This window comes from Mycteria americana, chromosome 3, assembly GCF_035582795.1.
Source record: "Mycteria americana isolate JAX WOST 10 ecotype Jacksonville Zoo and Gardens chromosome 3, USCA_MyAme_1.0, whole genome shotgun sequence".
NCBI classification, from domain to species: domain Eukaryota; kingdom Metazoa; phylum Chordata; class Aves; order Ciconiiformes; family Ciconiidae; genus Mycteria; species Mycteria americana.
Window position 1 is genome coordinate 45,373,966 of NC_134367.1, and position 19,567 is coordinate 45,393,532.

The 19,567-nt window shown below is 43.5% G+C and overlaps 1 protein-coding gene across 1 annotated transcript; it reads right to left on the reverse strand.

Annotated features, from left to right (window-relative positions):
- Positions 1–8,727: 8,727 nt before the first annotated feature.
- NDUFAF4 (NADH:ubiquinone oxidoreductase complex assembly factor 4) lies at positions 8,728–17,305 on the reverse strand. Its single transcript, XM_075498412.1, has 3 exons — positions 17,146–17,305; positions 16,389–16,486; positions 8,728–14,126 (listed from the first exon to the last, which is right to left on the reverse strand). Exons 1-3 carry the CDS (start codon positions 17,270–17,272, stop codon positions 13,830–13,832), a joined length of 522 nt encoding a protein of 173 aa, XP_075354527.1. The 5' UTR covers positions 17,273–17,305; the 3' UTR covers positions 8,728–13,829.
- Between the last annotated feature and the right edge of the window lie 2,262 nt (positions 17,306–19,567).

A 19,567-nucleotide genomic window follows, 5' to 3' on the forward strand; every position in this document is an offset into this window, starting at 1 on the left:
CAAAAATTAATTAGGGAAATTCTCTAATTAGCATACATTGGCTGCCATACAAATCATGTTGGCATGAAAAATGGGAATAATGCAAATTGTACTCTACAGTGATGATTAAATATTTGCTAAACACTAAACAATATTATACAAATCTTTGATATCTACCCTATGTGTCAAATCTGGATGACGATCCAATTTATTTATAATAAGTGAAAAGAAATAAAATATTGCTGCTTTGTAGTTGTTGATGGTACACATTAAATAGGCTGACCTTCATATAATCATAGAATAGTTTGGGTTGGAAGGGACCTTTAAAGGTCATCTAATCCAACCCTGCTGCAATAAGCAGGGACATCTTCAACAAGATCAGGTTGCTCAGAGCCCCATCCAACCTGACCTTGAATGTTTCCAGGGATGGGGCATCTGCCACTCTCTGGGCAACCTGTTCCAATGTTTCACCACCCTCATTGTAAAAAATTTCTTGCTTATATCTAGTCTGAATCTACCCTCCTTTAGTTTAAAACCATTACCCTTTATTCTGTTGCTACAGGCCCTGCTAAAAAGTTTGTCCCCACCTTTCTTATAAGCCCCCTTTAAGTACTGGAAGGCTGCAATAAGGTCTCCACGGAGCCTTCTCTTCTCCAGGCTGAGCAACCCCAACTCTCTCAGCCTTTCCACACAGGAGAGGTGTTCCATCCCTCTGATCCTTTTTGTGGCCCTCCTCTGGACTCGCTCCAACAGGTCCATGTCTTTCCCATGCTGAGGACCCCAGAGCTGGACGCAGTACTCCAGGTGGGGTCTCACCAGAGTGGAGTACAGGGGCAGAATCACCTCCCTTGACCTGCTGGCCACGCTCCTTTTTCATCTCACATGCAGATGCTTTCCTCAGTACAGGCAGGTGAAATGCCTTTATACTTACCTGGGCTCTAACTGACCCACACAACAGAGCCAGCATCTGACGCCACACAAGGCGATGATCCAGAGATGTTACAATCTCTCTCTTGGGAGATTATAAAAAAGAACAGGAATATTATGTCTTTCCAAATGTAGCTTAGTACACTTGAGTAAGCTTAGACTGCTCCCAAAATCTAAGCTATTACACTAATACTAGAATGATAGTACCATGTGTGTGTATACGTGTCTTTCTCCATTGTGCAGAAATAAATCATATTTGTCTGTAAGCAACATATCTTTTTTCTCTTTTTAAAGTTCACTGTCATTTACTGACTCAGGATGTACAATGTCAGAGATTTCACAACGTAGCATAATGCTATTTCACTGTGTTAAAGGAAGTCTCTAGGGTGTTAGACTAATTGACTTTGTTAAGATCATCTATACTCTGAGAGTGTTCTCACATGGTCAGATCAATAGCACATGATTATAGCATTATCATGCCTTTTACTACTCGGAAATCTTCATAGGGTGCCAATTCACACTTTCATAGAAGACTGTATTTCAATGGTTTTCATCCCTCGGACAAAAAAGTGAACAACAGAATCTTAACTGAACTAGCCTTATTTCTGAGAAATTTACAGAAGCCTCATTGAGGCTTAAGACCTAATTGCACATATTTTTGATCACATGCATCATTTCTGCTGGTGGAAACCTGACCATTTATGTAAATAAATATTCACATATCTAAGCTGCAGGATCAGGACTTGAGAGTCTATCTCGTTCCATTCCCTTGATGAGGATAACAGTGCCTCCCTGCACTGGCACAGGCTCGAGTTCACCGGTTCTTCCACAGTCCTCTTGTGGCAGGTCAGAATTTTTCAGCTTTCTTTTATCACTGACTTGAACTTAAGAGGAACACCTACCAGAAAGACAAACATGTATATGCCGTGAACCATCGGAGAGTCTTCCTGGAGTGGTTTAAGTGATATATGACAAAAATTTGGTGTATGCTGCTAAGGCAATGATCAAAAAAATAGGTGTAAATCACTGCACCTAGATGTCTTCATACATCTAATGTAGACCTGAGGTATTAAGAAACTGTGTGCATTTTTTTGGTGGTATCTTTGTGAAAATGTGGGAGACTTGAAAGTAAAATGTCAACTCACTTGTGCCTATGTATCAATACCATCAAAACAAAGAATCAAAGCATCATAAATTATAAAGCTGATCTATAACAGACTTGTTTCCAACTATTTCATAAAGTTTGGGGCCTTAGAAAATGAGTAACAACTACAGATCTTTTAAGCGTGCAATAAATGGAAACAATTCCTTTCATAAAGTGCTCTGACTGTAATGTGGATCCTGTAACCTTATTACCAGAAAATGTTACTACAGAGGAAATGCTAAGGGAAGAGGAGCAGTTGTGAGCTTACATATAATTTTTCTACATTACTGTTCATTAAATAAAATAAGGCAATATTATTTCCATTAGTAAACCACAGAGAAAAAACAGGGATAAGTTTTGTTTGGATTTTTGCCCTTGTTTCCCTGTTCTCCCACCCACAGGCCTCGCTGCTGCTTTCCAGAGACAAATGCATTGCCTGGTAGTAAGTATATACAGAGAAAACACGCAAGCTGGCAGGAAGAATGATGGTGTTACTATTGCAGAAATAATCCTTAAATTGTATATTTGTATTCTGTTGAACAATTCCTTTGTCTTTTAAGCTATATTTTAGTACCTTTTCTCTCCACTCATGTCTTATAGGAAGGGTCTGGAGCAGAAGTCTTATGAGGAGCGGCTGAGGGAGCTGGGATTGTTTAGCCTGGAGAAAAGGAGGCTGAGGGGAGACCTTATCGCTCTCTACAACTACCTGAAAGGAGGTTGTAGAGAGGGGGGGGTCGGTCTCTTCTCCCAGGTAACAAGTGATAGGACAAGAGGAAATGGCCTCAAGTTGCGCCAGGGGAGGTTTAGACTGGATATTAGGAAATTTTACTTCACTGAAAGGGTTATCAAGCACTGGAACAGGCTGCCCAGGGAAGTGGTTGAGTCGCCATCCCTGAAGGTATTTAAAAGACGTTTGGATGAGGTGCTTAGGGACATGGTGTAGTGGTGGTCTTGGTAGTGTTAGGTTTATGGCTGGACTCGATGATCTTAAAGGTCTTTTCCAACCTATACGATTCTGTGATTCTGTGTGATTATAGATGAGGTGGCAGAGTTAGCTCCCAGTAGGAACAGGAATCAGAAGGATGACATTCCAAGCAAAGGAGTAAAGCATAGATGGATGGAATCAAATTTCTTTCCTCATAATTTTTAATGTTCTGGTGATGCTGAGAGACATTTGGCCAGGCATAGGCAATATGGAGTCACTCTTCCCAGAGGCATGCAGCAGAACAACAATGAGTAACAGTCACAAGTTGCAACAGGAAATTTTGCCTAGCTGTAGAGAAATTACTTTTCCCATTAAGATAGTTAAGCACTGGAACAGGTTGCCCAAGTTATGGAATCTCCAGCCTTGGAGTATTCAAAGCTCGACTGCACGAGATAAATTATTCCCTTACAATCTAAATTATTCTGTGATTCTGTGAATTCAAAACTGTTTACGACATGGTGCCAGGTGTTTTGATGTAGCAAGTGGTCTGCCTCTTTCCCAACTGAAATGCTCAGTTCTTCTCCTTCCAGTGGATCAATGGGCCAAGGCCAATTGTATGAGCTTCAACAAGGCTAAGTAAGTGCTGGGTCCTGCACTTGGGTCACAACAACCCCATGCAACGCTACAGGCTTGGGGAAGAGTGGCTGGAAAGCTGCCTGGCAGAAAAGGACCTGGGAGTGTTGGTTGACAGCCAGCTGAATGTGAGCCAGTAGTGTGCCCAGGTGGCCAAGAAGACCAACAGCATCCTGGCTTGTATCAGAAATAGTGTGGCCAGCAGGACTAGGGAAGTGATCATCCCCCTGTACTCGGCACTGGTGAGGCCACACCTCGAATACTGTGTTCAGTTTTGGGCCCCCCACTACAAGAGAGACATTGAGGTGCTGGAGCGTGTCCAGAGAAGGGCAACGAAGCAGGTGAAGGGTCTAGAGCAGAAGTCTTATGAGGAGTGGCTGAGGGAACTGGGGTTGTTTAGCCTGGAGAAAAGGAGGCTGAGGGGAAACTTTATCGCTCTCTACAACTGCCTGAAAGGAGGTTGTAGAGAGGTGGGTGTTGGTCTCTTCTCCCAAGTAACAGGCCATAGGATGAGAAGAAATGGCCTCAAGTTGTGCCAGGGGAGGTTTAGATTGGATATTAGGAAACATTTCTTCACCGAAAGTGTTGTCAAGTACTGGAACAGGCTGCCCAGGGAAGTGGTGGAGTCCCCATCCCTGGAGGTATTTAAAAGACGTTTGGATGTGGTGCTTAGGGACATGGTTTAGAGGTGGACTTGGCAGTGCTAGGTTAACGGTTGGACTCAATGATCTTAAAGGTCTTTTCCAAGCTAAATGATTCTATGATTCTATAAAGGAGACACTAAGATCATTCCTCGTCCCTATAACCATTAGATCCCAGATGCCTAGATGGCTAACTGTACTTGACTTGGAGGTTGCCCTGTCCCTGTTAAAACTGTCATGCAGCTCCTGCAGGTCAGTAAGACTCCAGCAGTCATTATTCCAGTGCAATGGCCTTTGTATAACCTTGATGGACTAAGGACAAGTATTATAGATGCTGCTAATGATCTACAATTTTATAAGTAAAATTTAATAGTGGAATAGAAATATTATTGTAGCATGGCAAGAGACGCATATGTAAAAAAGCATGCCTAGGAAAAGTCAAGATTAATTTCTCATACCTATAAATTTTTTATCCCTACTCTGCTGCTAGCAGACTTCAGAAAAAAATAAGACAATATTATTCCTAATGGTAAAACAGAGAAAAACATAGCAGTAATGCTTTGTGTGATGACTTCTCTAAATGCTATGGGGTGAAGTGTCCTTGCAGAACACAGCCAAAACAAATATTATTCTTGTTTTCATAGTTTACATTTAGGTGCATCTGGTAAGTCACCTTCCCAAACAATGCAATCAGGTCCCCTGAACACCCCCATAAATGTAATGATATTCTTATAAATCTCTGGGGGTACTTAAAAGCTTTGCTAGCTAACAACATAAAACAAAAAAAAAGAGGCCACCTGCAGCATATATGGACTTGGCAGGGCTTTCGGAAAAAGTTTTATTTGGGGAGAGGGTTGTTTGCAAGGATTCAGCAACAAAACCATCTGCTTGTATCTCCTCCACAGCCTGGAACCCCATTTTTGTCTAGTGTATCTAGTGAAGGGATGCAACAGATAAGCTGTTTTCTCATCTTTAAGCCACATTTTTTCAGCTGAATCTTTAGATACCGCTCTGCAACCATAGAAACAGTTTGACCAATTGGAATGCTCACTGGATTTTTATCTCTTAAGTAATCATTTTTCATTATCATGGAAATAACTTGAAACCAGCAGCATGTGAAGTTAGTTCAGATTCAAGTTGTCTTCTATTTGAAACAAACCTTTGATCAAGACTGCACAAATGCAATGTATCTGTGTCTAGTGCCTGGTGTAGAAAGGACGTAGCATTTGAAAATCCTTCATGACACATTCTTCAACCAGACATTTGAATCTATTTGTCTACTGTTTTCCTCCCTTATTCAGGAAGCTGAGATGATCTGTGCAGGGGAAGGCGAAGGACGTGCTATCATTTCATCAAGGACAAAAGATTATTTTAGCAAAGGCCTTTCATATTGTTAAAAACTAAAAAAATTAAAATAAGGGAAATTGTCACAGAGTCTGGGTTAAATTCAAGATGGAAAGCAGTAATAGCACATCAAAAGCCCTATGTAATTTATATTAATATAATGTTCTGCATTTTGACTTTCACTACATTTAGAGTTTCATCTTTCATTTTCAGAAGTATCTAGCAGCTAAGACAGAGGGAGCAGTTCATATTTCTCAAAGTATTGTTTTAGGCTGTAGCAAACTCAAGGGGATTTGAGTAGCATGGTCCACACTGAGTTGACGCTTTTGTTCTTGGCTGAGAACTAATTACACTTTTTTGGCAAAATTAAACGTTATATGCTAGAGAACGATGTTGTAGCAAGGGGTGAATTCTGTAACAAGTTCCACAGCAGCAGAATGACAGAAAACACAAAATTTTGAGGATAAAAATCCAACAAGGGTTTCCTGTAATGCTCTGTCAGTAAAACTATGGTTTTTCCTTAGGATGTCTCCAAAACATTGCAGTTTCACTACTTTCTGAAGGCTGGAGAATTATGTATGTCATGGAGCCTTACACATCACAAACAGGTATTTATGTTATTTGTTGAAAGAACAGACTTGCTTTTTGTAGTATCTTCTCAGCTTTTAATCACAGCTATGCGTTCATGATAAAATTCAAATAATTTTTATTCAAAATGTACAAAATAGTACATTTATTTCATCAGGGTTAAGAAACCATGATTAAATGTCAACCTATTAAGAGTCACAAGAAAAATGGCTCCATTTCTCAAATTGCTACATGAATGAGAACTTTGCAATATAAAAAAAGAGTTTAATATTGAAGTATTGCATGTGCAGAAGTGAGCTGATAGAATTTATCTTTGTTAAGTGACGACAACTGTGAATTCGTTCCCACACAGGAAATCTTTAACTGGTGACAGCTAATTGAGAAAGGCAGAACACAGTATGAAATTTATTCCCACTTTCTTCCTCTGTGGAGGAGCAAAGCCAATGGAGTGGCATTATTTCTTCCTAAATACATCTTCAGTAGCCTGCTTTGCTTTGATTCATTGCTATTCAAGGCACTTACTTTCTATTTATTCCAGCTTCACTGTAGCTTTAGGTAGACAGTAAATCAGCCTCACTCATTGTACACAGTTAATTGCCTATCTGTGAAACAGGACTAGAAACCTGACAGATGATACTCATCAACAAAGTAGCGGGAGGAGTGGGAGGACTGGATTTAGGTAAGGGTGGGAATGGTAGTAACTAGGACAGGACAAACTTTTGTTTAACAAAAGTCTTGGCATTTCTTTTTGAGATTGACCAAAGGAAAAAAAAGTCCTCATTATTTGGCAAAGCAAGGGATATCTTTGGTGTCTGAACAAAATATTTGGCGTTCGGTTTGAACTGTTCTTAAAAATAAGTCATCTCATACCACCATGCCAAAATATTTTATTACAATATAAAAAATAGGCTTTAGAATACGCTTTTCCCATCCCAAATCAAGTAACTTCGGGATAATGTATTTCAAAAATTCACAGAAGCATTTCGGTAACTCTGCATGTTCAGCTTTTTGCCCCTAAATTGTGCACAAAAAACATACCCAATTTTAATAGCTTGTTTCCCCCAGTGGACATGGCTGATAATAGAAGTAAGCTGAATATATGCTGGCTCCAGCCAAAGGATAGCCACTGATGCTGACAACAGTAAAGACTGTTTCTCCTTCTCAGTTTTAAATATACCTGTTTTGACTTGTTTTCTGCCACATTAGTGCATTTAAAGTGGTTCATAAAGTGGTCTGCCAATTGCCTGAGCTAGCAAAAAGAGAGGAGGTGGGCTGTGGTGGGCTGTAGCGCAGGGAGGAGGGGTAGGAGTGGTAAGGAACAAGCAAGGCTTCCTTCCCTGAGCAGCAGTGAGCCCTTCCTGCACCCACTGTGCTGCAGCCCCTACCACTTCCCCACCTCAGCCCCACCAAGAGGGACTCGAGCTCTGCTACGCTTGGTGCTCCCAAAGGAAATTCATGGTGTGGAGGAATTATGCAACTAAAATAAGATCCATAGTTTCCAGCTTTTGGGGGGCATGGAGACAGCTAAGCTAGACTCCTACCTAACATTCAATTTCCGCTTCACCTTAAGGGGGATGCAAATCCACATCCCCACTTTAAGAGGAGAGACCTAACCATCAAGCCTGTGCCATCCTTTAGGCTACAGAGCTGTGCTGTAAACCCCAGAGACTGAGACAGAAGGCAATCAAGTGTGACATGCATGCAATGTACAACTCCCAACAGACCTGTCCATACAGCAGCTCAACATGGTTCTGGCCACTCAGGCTCACAGCATCCTGTCCCTACTTCATACCCAACACGTGGCCTGGGTAGAGTCAAAACTGCTTGAGTCACAAACCACGCTGTGTTGATTTTCCTGGGAACAAAGCCCTGTGCAATTAATAGAAAGGCATACTTCAGAGAAAATGCTCCAAAGACTCCACCTTTATCTCTTTTTCCCTCTGCCAACACAGGTGATTATAACCAGCTCTGCACTCCCAGCTGCACCCAAGTTGCCAGCGTTGTTGTCCTTTCTGCAGAGCCCCGATCTCTCTCACATAAGCAGAGCTCCCAGCTGTGACTTGTGTTGGTCTCTTCTCCCAAGTAACAAGCCATAAGACAAGAGGAAATGGCCTCAAGTTGTGCCAGGGGAGGTTTAGACTGGATATTAGGAAATTTTTCTTCACTGAGAGGGTTATCAAGCATTGGAACAGGCTGCCCAGGGAAGTGGTTGAGTCGCCATCCCTGGAGGTATTTAAAGGACGTTTGGATGAGGTGCTTAGAGACATGGTGTAGTGGTGGTCTTGGCAGTGTTAGGTTTATGGTTGGACTCGATGATCTTAAAGGTCTTTTCCAACCTATATGATTCTGTGATTCTGTGTGATTCTGTGACTTTACATTCAGGCTTCCAGTTACAGCAGCCCCTGGCAGGATCGAATCTAGCTTTCACCAGCACCATTTGCTGCTCATCAGCAGTGGGATCCCTTATTCCCTGGGCAAACCCAGCTCATGGGTGTGGCTGCTGCTGGGCAACTATTTCAAAGGTAGGGATTCCTCCAGCCACACCATCACCTCCCTCAGCTTTCTAAAAAGTAGCAGCTTGAGAGCCTCGGTCCTATGAGACACCAGGCATTTTCCATTCCTGTGCAAGGAATCCTTATAGGAGATGACTGTAGGGTCTCTCCTGCCCCCAGTCGCTTCTCTCCTGGGTAATACAGCAGCACTACTCCTGTCAGGAGGCCAAAACATCTCACCTGAAGACGAAGCTTCAGCAACTGAAGTAACCCACACCCAAAGGGGATTTTGCACAACAGTCATAGAAGAACCACCTTGGCAGGTTTATTTTTTAAATTCTCTTTCTGGCAGCAGACACATCAAACCCCGCTCCACCCCACAGAGCCACAGGAGCTCCCACAGTGCGCTCCATCCAGCATGCTACAGGACATGTGCTGCTGTTACCTAACGCTGCTATCGCCTTGTGTAAATCTAAGCCTCTGTTTCAGACCAAGAAAACTAATGTTAAGTTTATAAGAGAAATTCATCCATGTTTTTGGTTTGTTTTTTTTCAGCAGAAAACACTTAGCTCTGATAACAACACAGCAGTACCTAAGCCGTGAAAGGTTACAGAATTGATTAGACTTGTAGATTGCTGGAAACAGATTTAATAACAACAGGCACCGACACGGTGTTTTGATTGCTAATAGCACATCAGTCAGCATACAACTGGCACAGCCTCAAGTGCCAAAATCTGGTTGCACCTGAAGCTCACCTGCACTGGTCAGGCCTCCGGTGCTGTCAGTTCAACACTGGCACCACCTAAGAACCAGAAAACTCCTATTTAGAAAGGGGCTCCAGAACAGAGCTGTGAAACGTGAAGCTTCATGCAATCTCAAACATGAAAGCACAATGCTCATATGAAACAAGGCGAGACAGACGCCTTTTTAAACTTTTGCATTTTGAGCCTGTTTTATGACTACTTCAGGTTTGACTCGATTTTTCAATACAGAAATAAGATATTCCATTTTGTAAGTTTAGGTTTTTGTAAGTTTACACACCTTACATATAAACATCATTTTCTTTTCTCCTTGAGTAAAAAGAGGTAGCTTAAAAGACAAGTTCCCTGTGGTAGAAGGCTACAGAAAGATCACTTTTTGTACTGAAGTTCCCTCTGACTAACCTGCACAGAAAGCAGAGTTAAAACTCTTTCCTGCCTCACAGCTCCAATCTTGCTGTCTTGGCATCAGACTGCAAGAACCTAGCTACGATTAATACATGGTGAGACAGCACAAGATTACTTAGTTTCACATACGCCAAAAGAGCAGCTTTTGAAGATATATGAAAAGCTACATCCCTTTTGAAAATCTGTCCTATTCATAAGTTCTGCAGAGGAAAACATGTGCTCAGTCCTCTCATCTTTACCTCAACAGATGTGCTACTCCTAGAAGGCAAGAGAGCTCTGCAGAAATAAAACGGGTTGTTGATACTGAAAGGGCAGAATACAACCAACAATTGCATGTGAGCAAGTAAAGAGCAAGAGCGCAGCTGCATAAAGTTTTCATAGCAGAGAAGACTGGCTGGAGAAGGCTGGGAATAGGCTTAACGATACAACAAGGCTAGAAGAATGGGACTATGTCGCAGAAAACTTGGGTTAAGTGAGCTACTAGACTACCCCTGAAGAGACATTTTTTGGAAAAATTCAAGCCAGGAATTCCAGTATACCTGCCCAAACTCCCCTGAAGAAATACAATTTTATGTCTCACCAGGAATGTAACCCTAATTTCCAAATGAGGCTCAGCCTGCCTTGTGTACTCACTCTGTCTCAGCACCCAAGGCAGCACTGGCTTTATTCAGTTACATTTGGAAACTGGTGTAATAATGCCACATATAAGGAAGTTCATTAACCATGTGTCATTTACACTAGAAATAAAACAACTCCCTTACAGGCTCACAAAGCTTATACTTGCTACCCATTTTACATTAATTCAGCAAGAACAAAGCAGTTTGAGTGAGGCAGGTTGTTCCCTACCAAATGTAATGATTCTATATGGTGGCCAAAAACATGTGAGCTAAATTTGGTGCACCGCATGCATGGCAATGAAACATGAAAAATTCTCCGCATATGAGTACCAGAAAACTGAATTGCAGGTTTCCACAAATTTCTCATAATTACCTCTTCAAAACAGTTGCTTGAAGAGTATCTCTTCCTTAAGCTGACAGCCAAAAAGCTATGGGAAAGGGATATAGACAGAAAGGGACAGAGACAAAACCAAGTTAAAAGTGTAAAGAAAATACCATTATTCTTCCAATTAGAAATTGCATCAAAACCAGAAACTGGCAAGCAGGCAAGATAACTGATGAGTAAAGAGTCCCTTGAAACTGGAAGAAAGGAAATAAGCAGTTCTAGAAAACATGCAACAGTGAGAATAGTCTCGTCCCAGACATCAACCCTAAAGACACGTACTCACTTGAACACAGCTTAAGCACACACTTGCCAAGGACCTTGTGGCTGGCTGTGGCCTGTGGCCTACACAGGACAACACGGTAGCATTGAGAGTGCTTGATCCGGGACAGGCTTTCCCACGAGAGCAAAGAGAAAAGATCCATGCTCCTGGATCTTCTTGTAAGCTTTGGGCAAGTGAAACACTCCATGTCTGAAGAGACAGTGAAAGCTAAACGTTCAGACTATGGATAATTTGGATGGATAAAGATTTTACATGATCCCATACCATCAGCAATACCTTCATAATGCTGGTTTGACATTGCCCAGCAGGTGGGGCAGGTGACCAGCAGAAGAATCTGTGTGCTGACAGCAAACTGCATTGCGTCTAGTTTTCCTGAAGTGAACATGGCTGTGCCAGAGAAGTTCCCTGCTCCGGAGGAGCCTTCTGGGCCACCGGGAGTTCACTTGCTTCCAGGGAGATGGATCCCTGGCCCACCTCTGTGCTGTGCGACCTGCCTGCTTCCCCACCACAGACAACATATTCTGAGAACGAGATCCTGGCTCCAGAGAAACCAGGGATAGCTTTGCAATCATCTCATTCATGGACAGGATTTTGTCTGGAAGGTATGGCTGGAGCATTGAGCATGATGAGCACCAAACATCCCAAAGCACATGCCTGCTGAGGAGTGTAAGCAAAGCGGTAGTATACCATAATGCCTCCAGGGACTTTCTATGTGAAACAGGGTACTGTAATGGTGTAGCCACAACACAAGACAGTTCACAAAGGCAGACAAAAGAAGCCAAAATACATACCAAGTTAGTCAAGGGGCATGGTTAAGCTGTTGTCTGGTGCCGATTGTAGTGAGTTTTTAATCAACTCCAATACCTAACTGAAGATTAATTTGTAAAGAAGGAAATCACAGCATCTCCAATAATAATAACAGCAGTATCTGTACCAAATGCACTCCACAGCTGTTTTCTGAATATTACCTTAAATATTACATTAGGATGAACAGTACTCAAACAATATAAGCAATTCTGTTACAACATTCTATAAAACAGAGTATTTTGTGGAAAACAAAAAAATCTTAATGTGGTACATAACTCAGATGCATTAGTTTCAGAGTGCAGCTCTGTCCCCCTTACATTACAGGAAGAATGACAAGCCTATCCCCAAGCCACACATCCAAAGACTAACAATTTTGAATTTTTCTACAATGCACTTAGGTGTCATCTTCCACTAAGGTACAGCGTTATGTACTTCAGAAATGAATCAAGCAAAACCTTGAATACACTGTGGCAAACTCTACTGTAAATACCTTGTTCTATCTGAGAGAGAAAAGTGGAAAGAATCATGCTGTGAAATAGCAAAGCTGATCATCTTCTTGGTAAGGTATTTACCAGAGTCTGAAATCCAAGACCTGGCAGAAAAGTTCTTAAAAAGAAAGTTACATTGTAGGCCTGGTACTGACTTCCACCCTCTTAATAAATTCAACTTCTTTGGCGATGGGCACTAGGAATGTTAGCTCCGCATAAAATTTTGTTTTTTCTTTCTTTCAAATGAAGGCAACCACAATGCATTGTTAAATATCAATTCTGATTATCCCCCCCAGCTTATCTGGAAAACATGAACCAGTTTTCACTACAGTATTAATCATCAGTGCAAAACTTCCTCCTTACCTATACAGACCTGAATAGTCACAGTATCGAGAAGGTTACAATCCACCATTACCACCTCACAGTTTGTGTTGTGCTTTACTAACAACTGGAAGGATGCTGTTCCTCTTCAATCTGGTAGCACAGGGGTAACATTGTGAGTGAACACGACCTGACCTAGCCCACATTTGGATAAGTCAGACAAGGCCTCCACAGGGAAAAAGGGCTATTGTAACAGGACAGGCAGACATTTACAGAAGACCTACTAGTGGGTCCAATTAGTAGATCCAGTTGCATTTCATAGCTACCTATTAATTATAATATGAACCATTATTTTTCATACAGTAGGTGCCACAGACTGCTGCAAGAGATTGATGCTAGAAGATGATCACTCTTTACAAATTCACTGACTGACAGACAGTACCTGGGGACGTATACATATTTAAGCTAAATCAGAACAGAGTGGAAGAGAAGCTACGCATCAGCCATTGCTGTTCCAGCATCAGAAAGAGGCCTCCTTGCTATTCGCCTTTTTATTTTAAGTTTGACACAGCTGAATTTCCCAAATGATCTCGTGGTTAGCCTTCTTTACAAAGTATAAATACTATTCCATTCTTATCCAAAAGAAATACAGCTGTTTGTATATACACACACCTTGACAGCAAGTCCTTGAAAGAACACTTTAACATGAAATTACAGAGCTAATACACACAGAGCACTGATTTAGTTGAAGGCCAGGACGTCTCTGCTAAGAAAGGCAATCTGTTAAGGTGAAGTTCTCCCTAGAACTTGTGTGTTTTAACTGAAGTCGTAACATATGAATGGGATAATCAGAATCGTGTGACATGCTCTCATGCAACTTATTAGTTATATTCTGGTTTACAAACTGTATCCTATAATTGGTGCATTTAACTGAAGCCATCCAATATAGAATGGAATTGCCTGAATACATCTTACTGGTATAAGGAAGCAGCCTTGTTGGATGACGCGTTACCAACTCTTTTCAGACACTGAATATACTCAAGAGTAAAATTAAGACACGAGTACGATCACATAAGGTTTTAGTAATTATTTTTATGTTGGCTTTATAGCTTTTTTGGTTTCTTTAGGAAATTCCTGCACAGCAAAAGGAATGAAGAATTCCAGAAGACAGTTGACCTCCTTCAGTTCCAGACTGTATTCCACTGCTATTTTCTCTGCAGTCCATATTTGAGGATGAAGTTTATGATTATTAAGAAGCGTCAGAGCCTCCACAATGGAAATTTTGCCTTTGGGAACTTTCTTAACATCTAGATCTCCCAAGTGGCCTAGTTTTGTAAGTCTCTTTTCCTCCTGTTTACATGGAAGATGTTCACCACCTCCATCTTTTACCTAATTGTGGGAAGGAAAACAAAAAGAGCTTAACAGCAGTTCTGTTTACTATGCATACTGTAGCAGCCAAGCCGTTTTCCTAAATATGGCATATCCTGTTAGCTTTCCCCATCTTCACAGCATTAAAAAAATAACGCTTAGCCAGCCTTGCTTCTTGATACCACAAAAATTGTCAGTTCATCCACAGCCATTCTAGATACGATGTCAACCCCCACCCCAATTCTGAAACACTACCATCCGTTGAACTCTAAGCGTTGTACAGACTCAGCAGCCCTTCATACAAGGCAAACTACAGATTTTGGTAGCCAAACGTAAATGCAGATAACCTAATATTTGGTACTGATTCATGGCAGGGCCGGGGGGGGGGGGGGGGCGGAAATCATACTACAAATTGGTATCCTTCTTCTGATACCACTGGAAATCCTTTTCACATAGTCTCTCTCTCTTTCATTTTCAGATTTTAGTTTTGCAACTAAAAGATATCCCTTGTTTTGCTCTGTCTAGAGAATAAGCTTTGCTGGACAAAAAGAAACTATTTTGCAGCATCATATGGAGTTTAGTTCCCGTGACTACTGCAGTGCTCAGACATGTGAAGTCTCTTCTCCCAAGTCCCTTCATATTTCCAAGTCATTTCCAAACCAGCTCTGCCTTCCCCATATTGCCTTTTATTAAGATTTAACCAGTGAATGACTGCAAAAAGGACACAATGAAAACCTTTCTTAAATTTAAGAAAAAGTACTTTTAAAGTTATCACAGTCCACAGCCACTGATTAGCCCACAGACATTCTGTATTAACTTAAAAGCTGAGAAAACTGATGCGGATGCTACAGCATCTATAACTGCATGTCTATTTCTAAACTACAGAGAATGTCTGATGAATGTCTGATGATGCTACCAGTTCTCCATTTCTTCCTTTTACTTTGTGCTGAAACTGTGCTCAGATAATGAACAATTTTTCAAGTCTTAATAAAACGATCTATCTCTGGGTATCTGCTACTTCAGGACTTAGAGTCAGTGCTTTTCCACTTACCACAGACAGACATACCCAATATACATATAGGTATGTATACATACACGATGCACAAAGTGTTCAGAATAATGTCAGGAAAGGAAGGAAGCTTTTGGATGAAGTTTTGCCCACAAGCCTCCACGCCAACACATTAATCATGCTCTTCCTAACAACTGCAAGTAGACACACCACAAGAGCAAGTCTTACATGGCGGCAACCGCAGAGCAGGCAAGGAATCAAGCACTAAGATTTGTTCCACTTTTGGCTTTTTCTCAACTCTCTCTTGACAGGCTTACAAATGAATATTGAAAGATATTGAAATTAGACCTTCAGCACTTCAAGATTAGAGCCTGACCTCTATTATGAAAATTAAGGATAGAGATTACTTGGAAACTTCAGGGAAAGACTGCAGAAATCTGTTTGCATTTTTAAATACTTTTAGTCTTGAATACAAGGTACTATGAAAGTGTCAAATTAGAGAGACTTAGGAATTTTATTCCTAGATGATTATAGAACTTTTATTACTGAATAAAGCAGCAAGAATAAAGTGGTCCAATGATGCAACAGGTAAAACGCACAAGCCATAACATAACATAGTGGAAAAGAGGAGACTGAACTCCAGTCTGCATTTTACTGGAAGGGTTATGCTTTGCCTTCCAAGTCAAAGACTGCAGCCGTTGGCAACGAGGAAACCGATCACCAAACAATCCAGAAGGTTACGCAGAAAAAAACCTAACTAAGGCACTTCCTCAGCCACATAAGGAAAAGTCTGCACAGTATGACATTAACATCAGTAGTTAAAGTCTCCACTAAAACGTTAGTGTCTTTGTCCTCTACCACATCCATGCTCCCATAGTAGTCCCAACCTCTTTTCTTCTAACAACTCTACGAGAGATCTCTGGCAAACTCCTGCATCTTTGCAAAAGGCTGGCCAACTGTCCTTCTGCCTTAGAGGAAGCAGAAGTGGGAATTTAGTGAAAAACAAAGTAAGATCAATGTGATGTTAAACAGGAAGACTACGTAAGCAGTTAAAAGCTTGTAAAATCACAATCTGTCACATGTTCAAGACCCAGGGTCAAACACTACTACAGTCAGTGCTACTGATATAAGAGAGTAATGAAAACATCGCTTTTATCTATAAAAAAGGTAGCTTTTAGGCACTAACAGAGCATTCTTCTTTATACAGAATTTGTGCCGAGTTTGACAAGCACAAAGCTGATGCTGGTATGCCTCCTACAGAGAGACATACTCACCCGCACAGGTGGATCTCTGGACTCGACATAAACATCTTTTAACAAGGTGAGCAGCCTATCGTCCTTTCTGTAAATTTCTTCTTGTATCTCTGGGTGGTCTAAAGGCAGCGGGGAGAAGAAGGGAAGGAAGAAAAAGGCAAAAAGACAGATCTGAGCCCAAACTGTTTCCTTTTTGTTAGTTCTGCCAGCTTGATCGCTTCCCCAGAGGAACGGCACGACTCCCAAGGCGCACGGTGCTTCTCGGGAAGGTTTCATTGTTCCGTCAGCTCTAGCGTTAACAACGCCGCTTCACACGGCGGCCCCGCGGCACCCGCCAAGGCCCAGCGGCGCGGGGGGCAGCACCCGCTCGCGGCACGGGGCTCACCGCTCGGCAGCGGCCCGCGGAGCAGACCGGCTACCGCCGCCGCTGCGCGGGGGCCGACGCCGACCCAGGGCCCAAGAGACCCGGGGCCCAAGAGCCCGCCGGCCGCCGCCCCTAGCAACCGGCCCTAGCAACAGCCGCCGCCGCCGACTACGGCTCCCAGCATGCCCCGCGCGCCCAACCGCCCCGCTCTCAATGTCACCGGCCCCGCACCGCCCCGGGGGACGCCGCGGCCCCGCCGCTCCCCCGCGCCCCTAGCACCTCGCCCACGCAGCCCGCCCCCAGCACCCGCTTTCCTCCTCCCGTGGCTCGGTCTCGCGCCGGGCCCACAGACACCGCGCCCCCACCGGCAGCCCCTCCGGCGTCGCCTCGCGGCCTGGCGAGGCCGGCACCCACCGGCCAGCTGGTCCAGCCGAGAGGTGGGGTGCCGCGGCGCCGGGGTGGGCTTCTCTTTGCTGATCTCGCGGCGGGCCCGGCTCTCCACGTTGAAAGTCCGGAACACGCGGGTCAGCCGCCCGCCCATCGCCGCCGCCACCACCCGTGCCGCGCCTGCGCGGACCGGCGGCGCATGCGCACAGGCCTGGGCCGGAGGGGAGGCGGGGAAGAGGCTGATGTGCTGCGCAGGGGCTGCGCCTCTTCCGTCGGAGCGGGCGGCGGCGAGTGCAGCGGGAAAAACGAACAACCAAAAAACCCCAAACAAACGAAAAGCAGAGACGAGACGATTCCCCTTTTTTATTTCGCAGCGCCCCGGCCATGTTTTCTACTCGCCCTCGGCGCTGCCTCGGGCGCCGGCCCGCCCCGGGGCCCCCCGCCCTCCCGCCGCGGCTGTGAGGAGCGGCGGGTTGCTCTTGCCGTGGCTTTTCCAAACGCGTGGGTGACCGGAGCCCGCGGGACACGTCCCCCCGCGCCGGTGGGAGCCACGGCCGGGCGAGTCCCGTCGGGGAACGCCCTCAAGGCGGCGGGCTGGCCCAGGGCTTCCCCGTCAGCCGCGGCTGCCGGCGCCGCGGCGGCAGGTGCAGGAGTTGGCGGCTGGCGGATGAGCCCCCCGATACGTCATGTCGTAGCTGTCGCCGCTGGATTTATCAGCGGGGTTACGCTCGGTAGGAGTTGGTGGAACAACGGAGTGGAGTCCGGGCAGCGAGAACGGGGATCGGGCAGGTGCCTGCAGCGCGGTGCTGCCAACCGCACCGAGCGGGCCTCGTAGCGAGACTGAGAGGGCCGCTCGGTGTGTGCGACGTGTCTCACCCTCTTTATAAATCTTTTCAAGTTTTTACTTGGATAGTGGGATGTTTAGGCATGTTGTGCCTCTTAACTCTCGTTACGTGTATAGCATTTCCTTATAGGCAACTCATTGGTTTACTCAGAGACAGAAAATTAATTTTATAAGCAGGTATCATCTAAAAGACATACTCCATGTGGAAATATGGACAACTCCCCAGTACTGATCAGAATTTGTGGGCTATGCAATGTTATCAGGGTGCAGCCCCCTTTCTTTCAGCCCAACTGAATAACCTTCCTTTTGATTTCAGCAAAAATTGCTAAACTGCAAGAAAGAGTTGTGAGAAAGTACTTAGTCTTGAGCCATGCAAGATAAGAAGGGTAAAACTGTAGATGGAGGTAAAGTTGTTGAGATGGAATCAGCAGTTTAAAGATTCAAGAAGAAAAACATAAGCATGAAAAGATATAAAATCCTCTGAGAGAAAGGAAGGCAGAAAGAGCAACACTAAGGACTGTTAGCCTGTTGAAAGAAGCAATAGAGCCTGATGCTCCTCCACATGATTGCAGGGTCAACCAAAACTCATAGGGTGTCTTACCAAAGGAGGTTATTAGTGGCTCATTAATTCCAGCTGCTGTGTGAATTAGCAATAAGTAATTGCTTTATGTTTTTAAGTTGTATATATGCTGTTTGCAGACTCTTTTAATGCATGGTAACAGTTGCCTGAAGGAAGCGACTTGGAGTGGGAATGTTAACGAAGGACAGAGACAAGACCTAACTTCTTGCTGTGTTCTTTTCTAGGAGGAAAACATGTATTTTCTGCCCTTGCATCCATCTAGTCCTGCTTATTACTGTGGGCACGCAAAACTTGGGTTTTCAGAACTTGGTCTTCTACTAGTAGCATTATTTAGTAGTAGCAATGATAATGTGATAGTTATTAAGGCTACAGTGTGCTTAAATACTGCATCACAAATGACAGTGTTTTCCTTAGAGGGAAACCAAAAGACAAGCTGGTGGATGAGGAAAGGCAAATAGATTTACAAAGGCAATGGAGACAAGGTAGTGTAAGCATGATCTGTGCTGGATCTCTGCTCTCTTTGGGAATCCCAAAGGTGCAGTTTCTCCACTTGTTCATTTTAAAGACTCTCATTGTCTGTAGGAGAAGGATAGAAACATGTCTTTAATTTATGTCCTCTGGTAATAAACTTACTGACCCTACCTTATTTTAGGCACTGCATGTGCAGTGATACTAGGAAGATAAGTGATACTAGTGGTAAGAGGAACATGGATGCTGTTAAAAGCTGCTGGACACAGGCTGGTGGCAAGTTTAATTAAATATCAGTAGTCAATTACTTGCTGACTAAACCTATGTTCTTGAGTACAGGATTTGATATTTTTGTAAGTGGTTAGCCTGTCTGGTGCAGCTGTAATGGTAAAATTTGCATGGATGCCTTTGGTGGTTGTAGACCTTTGATGTGTACTTTAGCATTTCTCTGAGACATATTCTTATCAATCCGTGTATGGATGCAAGCCATTGTGCCAAATTTGGAAATAAAGATTCTCCCTTCAAAAGCTAAGAATTGCTGGCTTCTGGGATCAAAC

Coding starts and splice junctions, on each gene's coding strand:
- NDUFAF4 (XM_075498412.1), bottom strand. CDS start 17,272: ATGGGCGGGCGGCTGACCCGCGTGTTCCGGACTTTCAACGTGGAGAGC. Junction 16,487..17,145: donor TCGGCTGGACCAGCTGGCCG/GTGGGTGCCGGC, acceptor CGCTGCCTTTAG/ACCACCCAGAGATACAAGAA. Junction 14,127..16,388: donor CCAGAGATCCACCTGTGCGG/GTGAGTATGTCT, acceptor TCCCACAATTAG/GTAAAAGATGGAGGTGGTGA.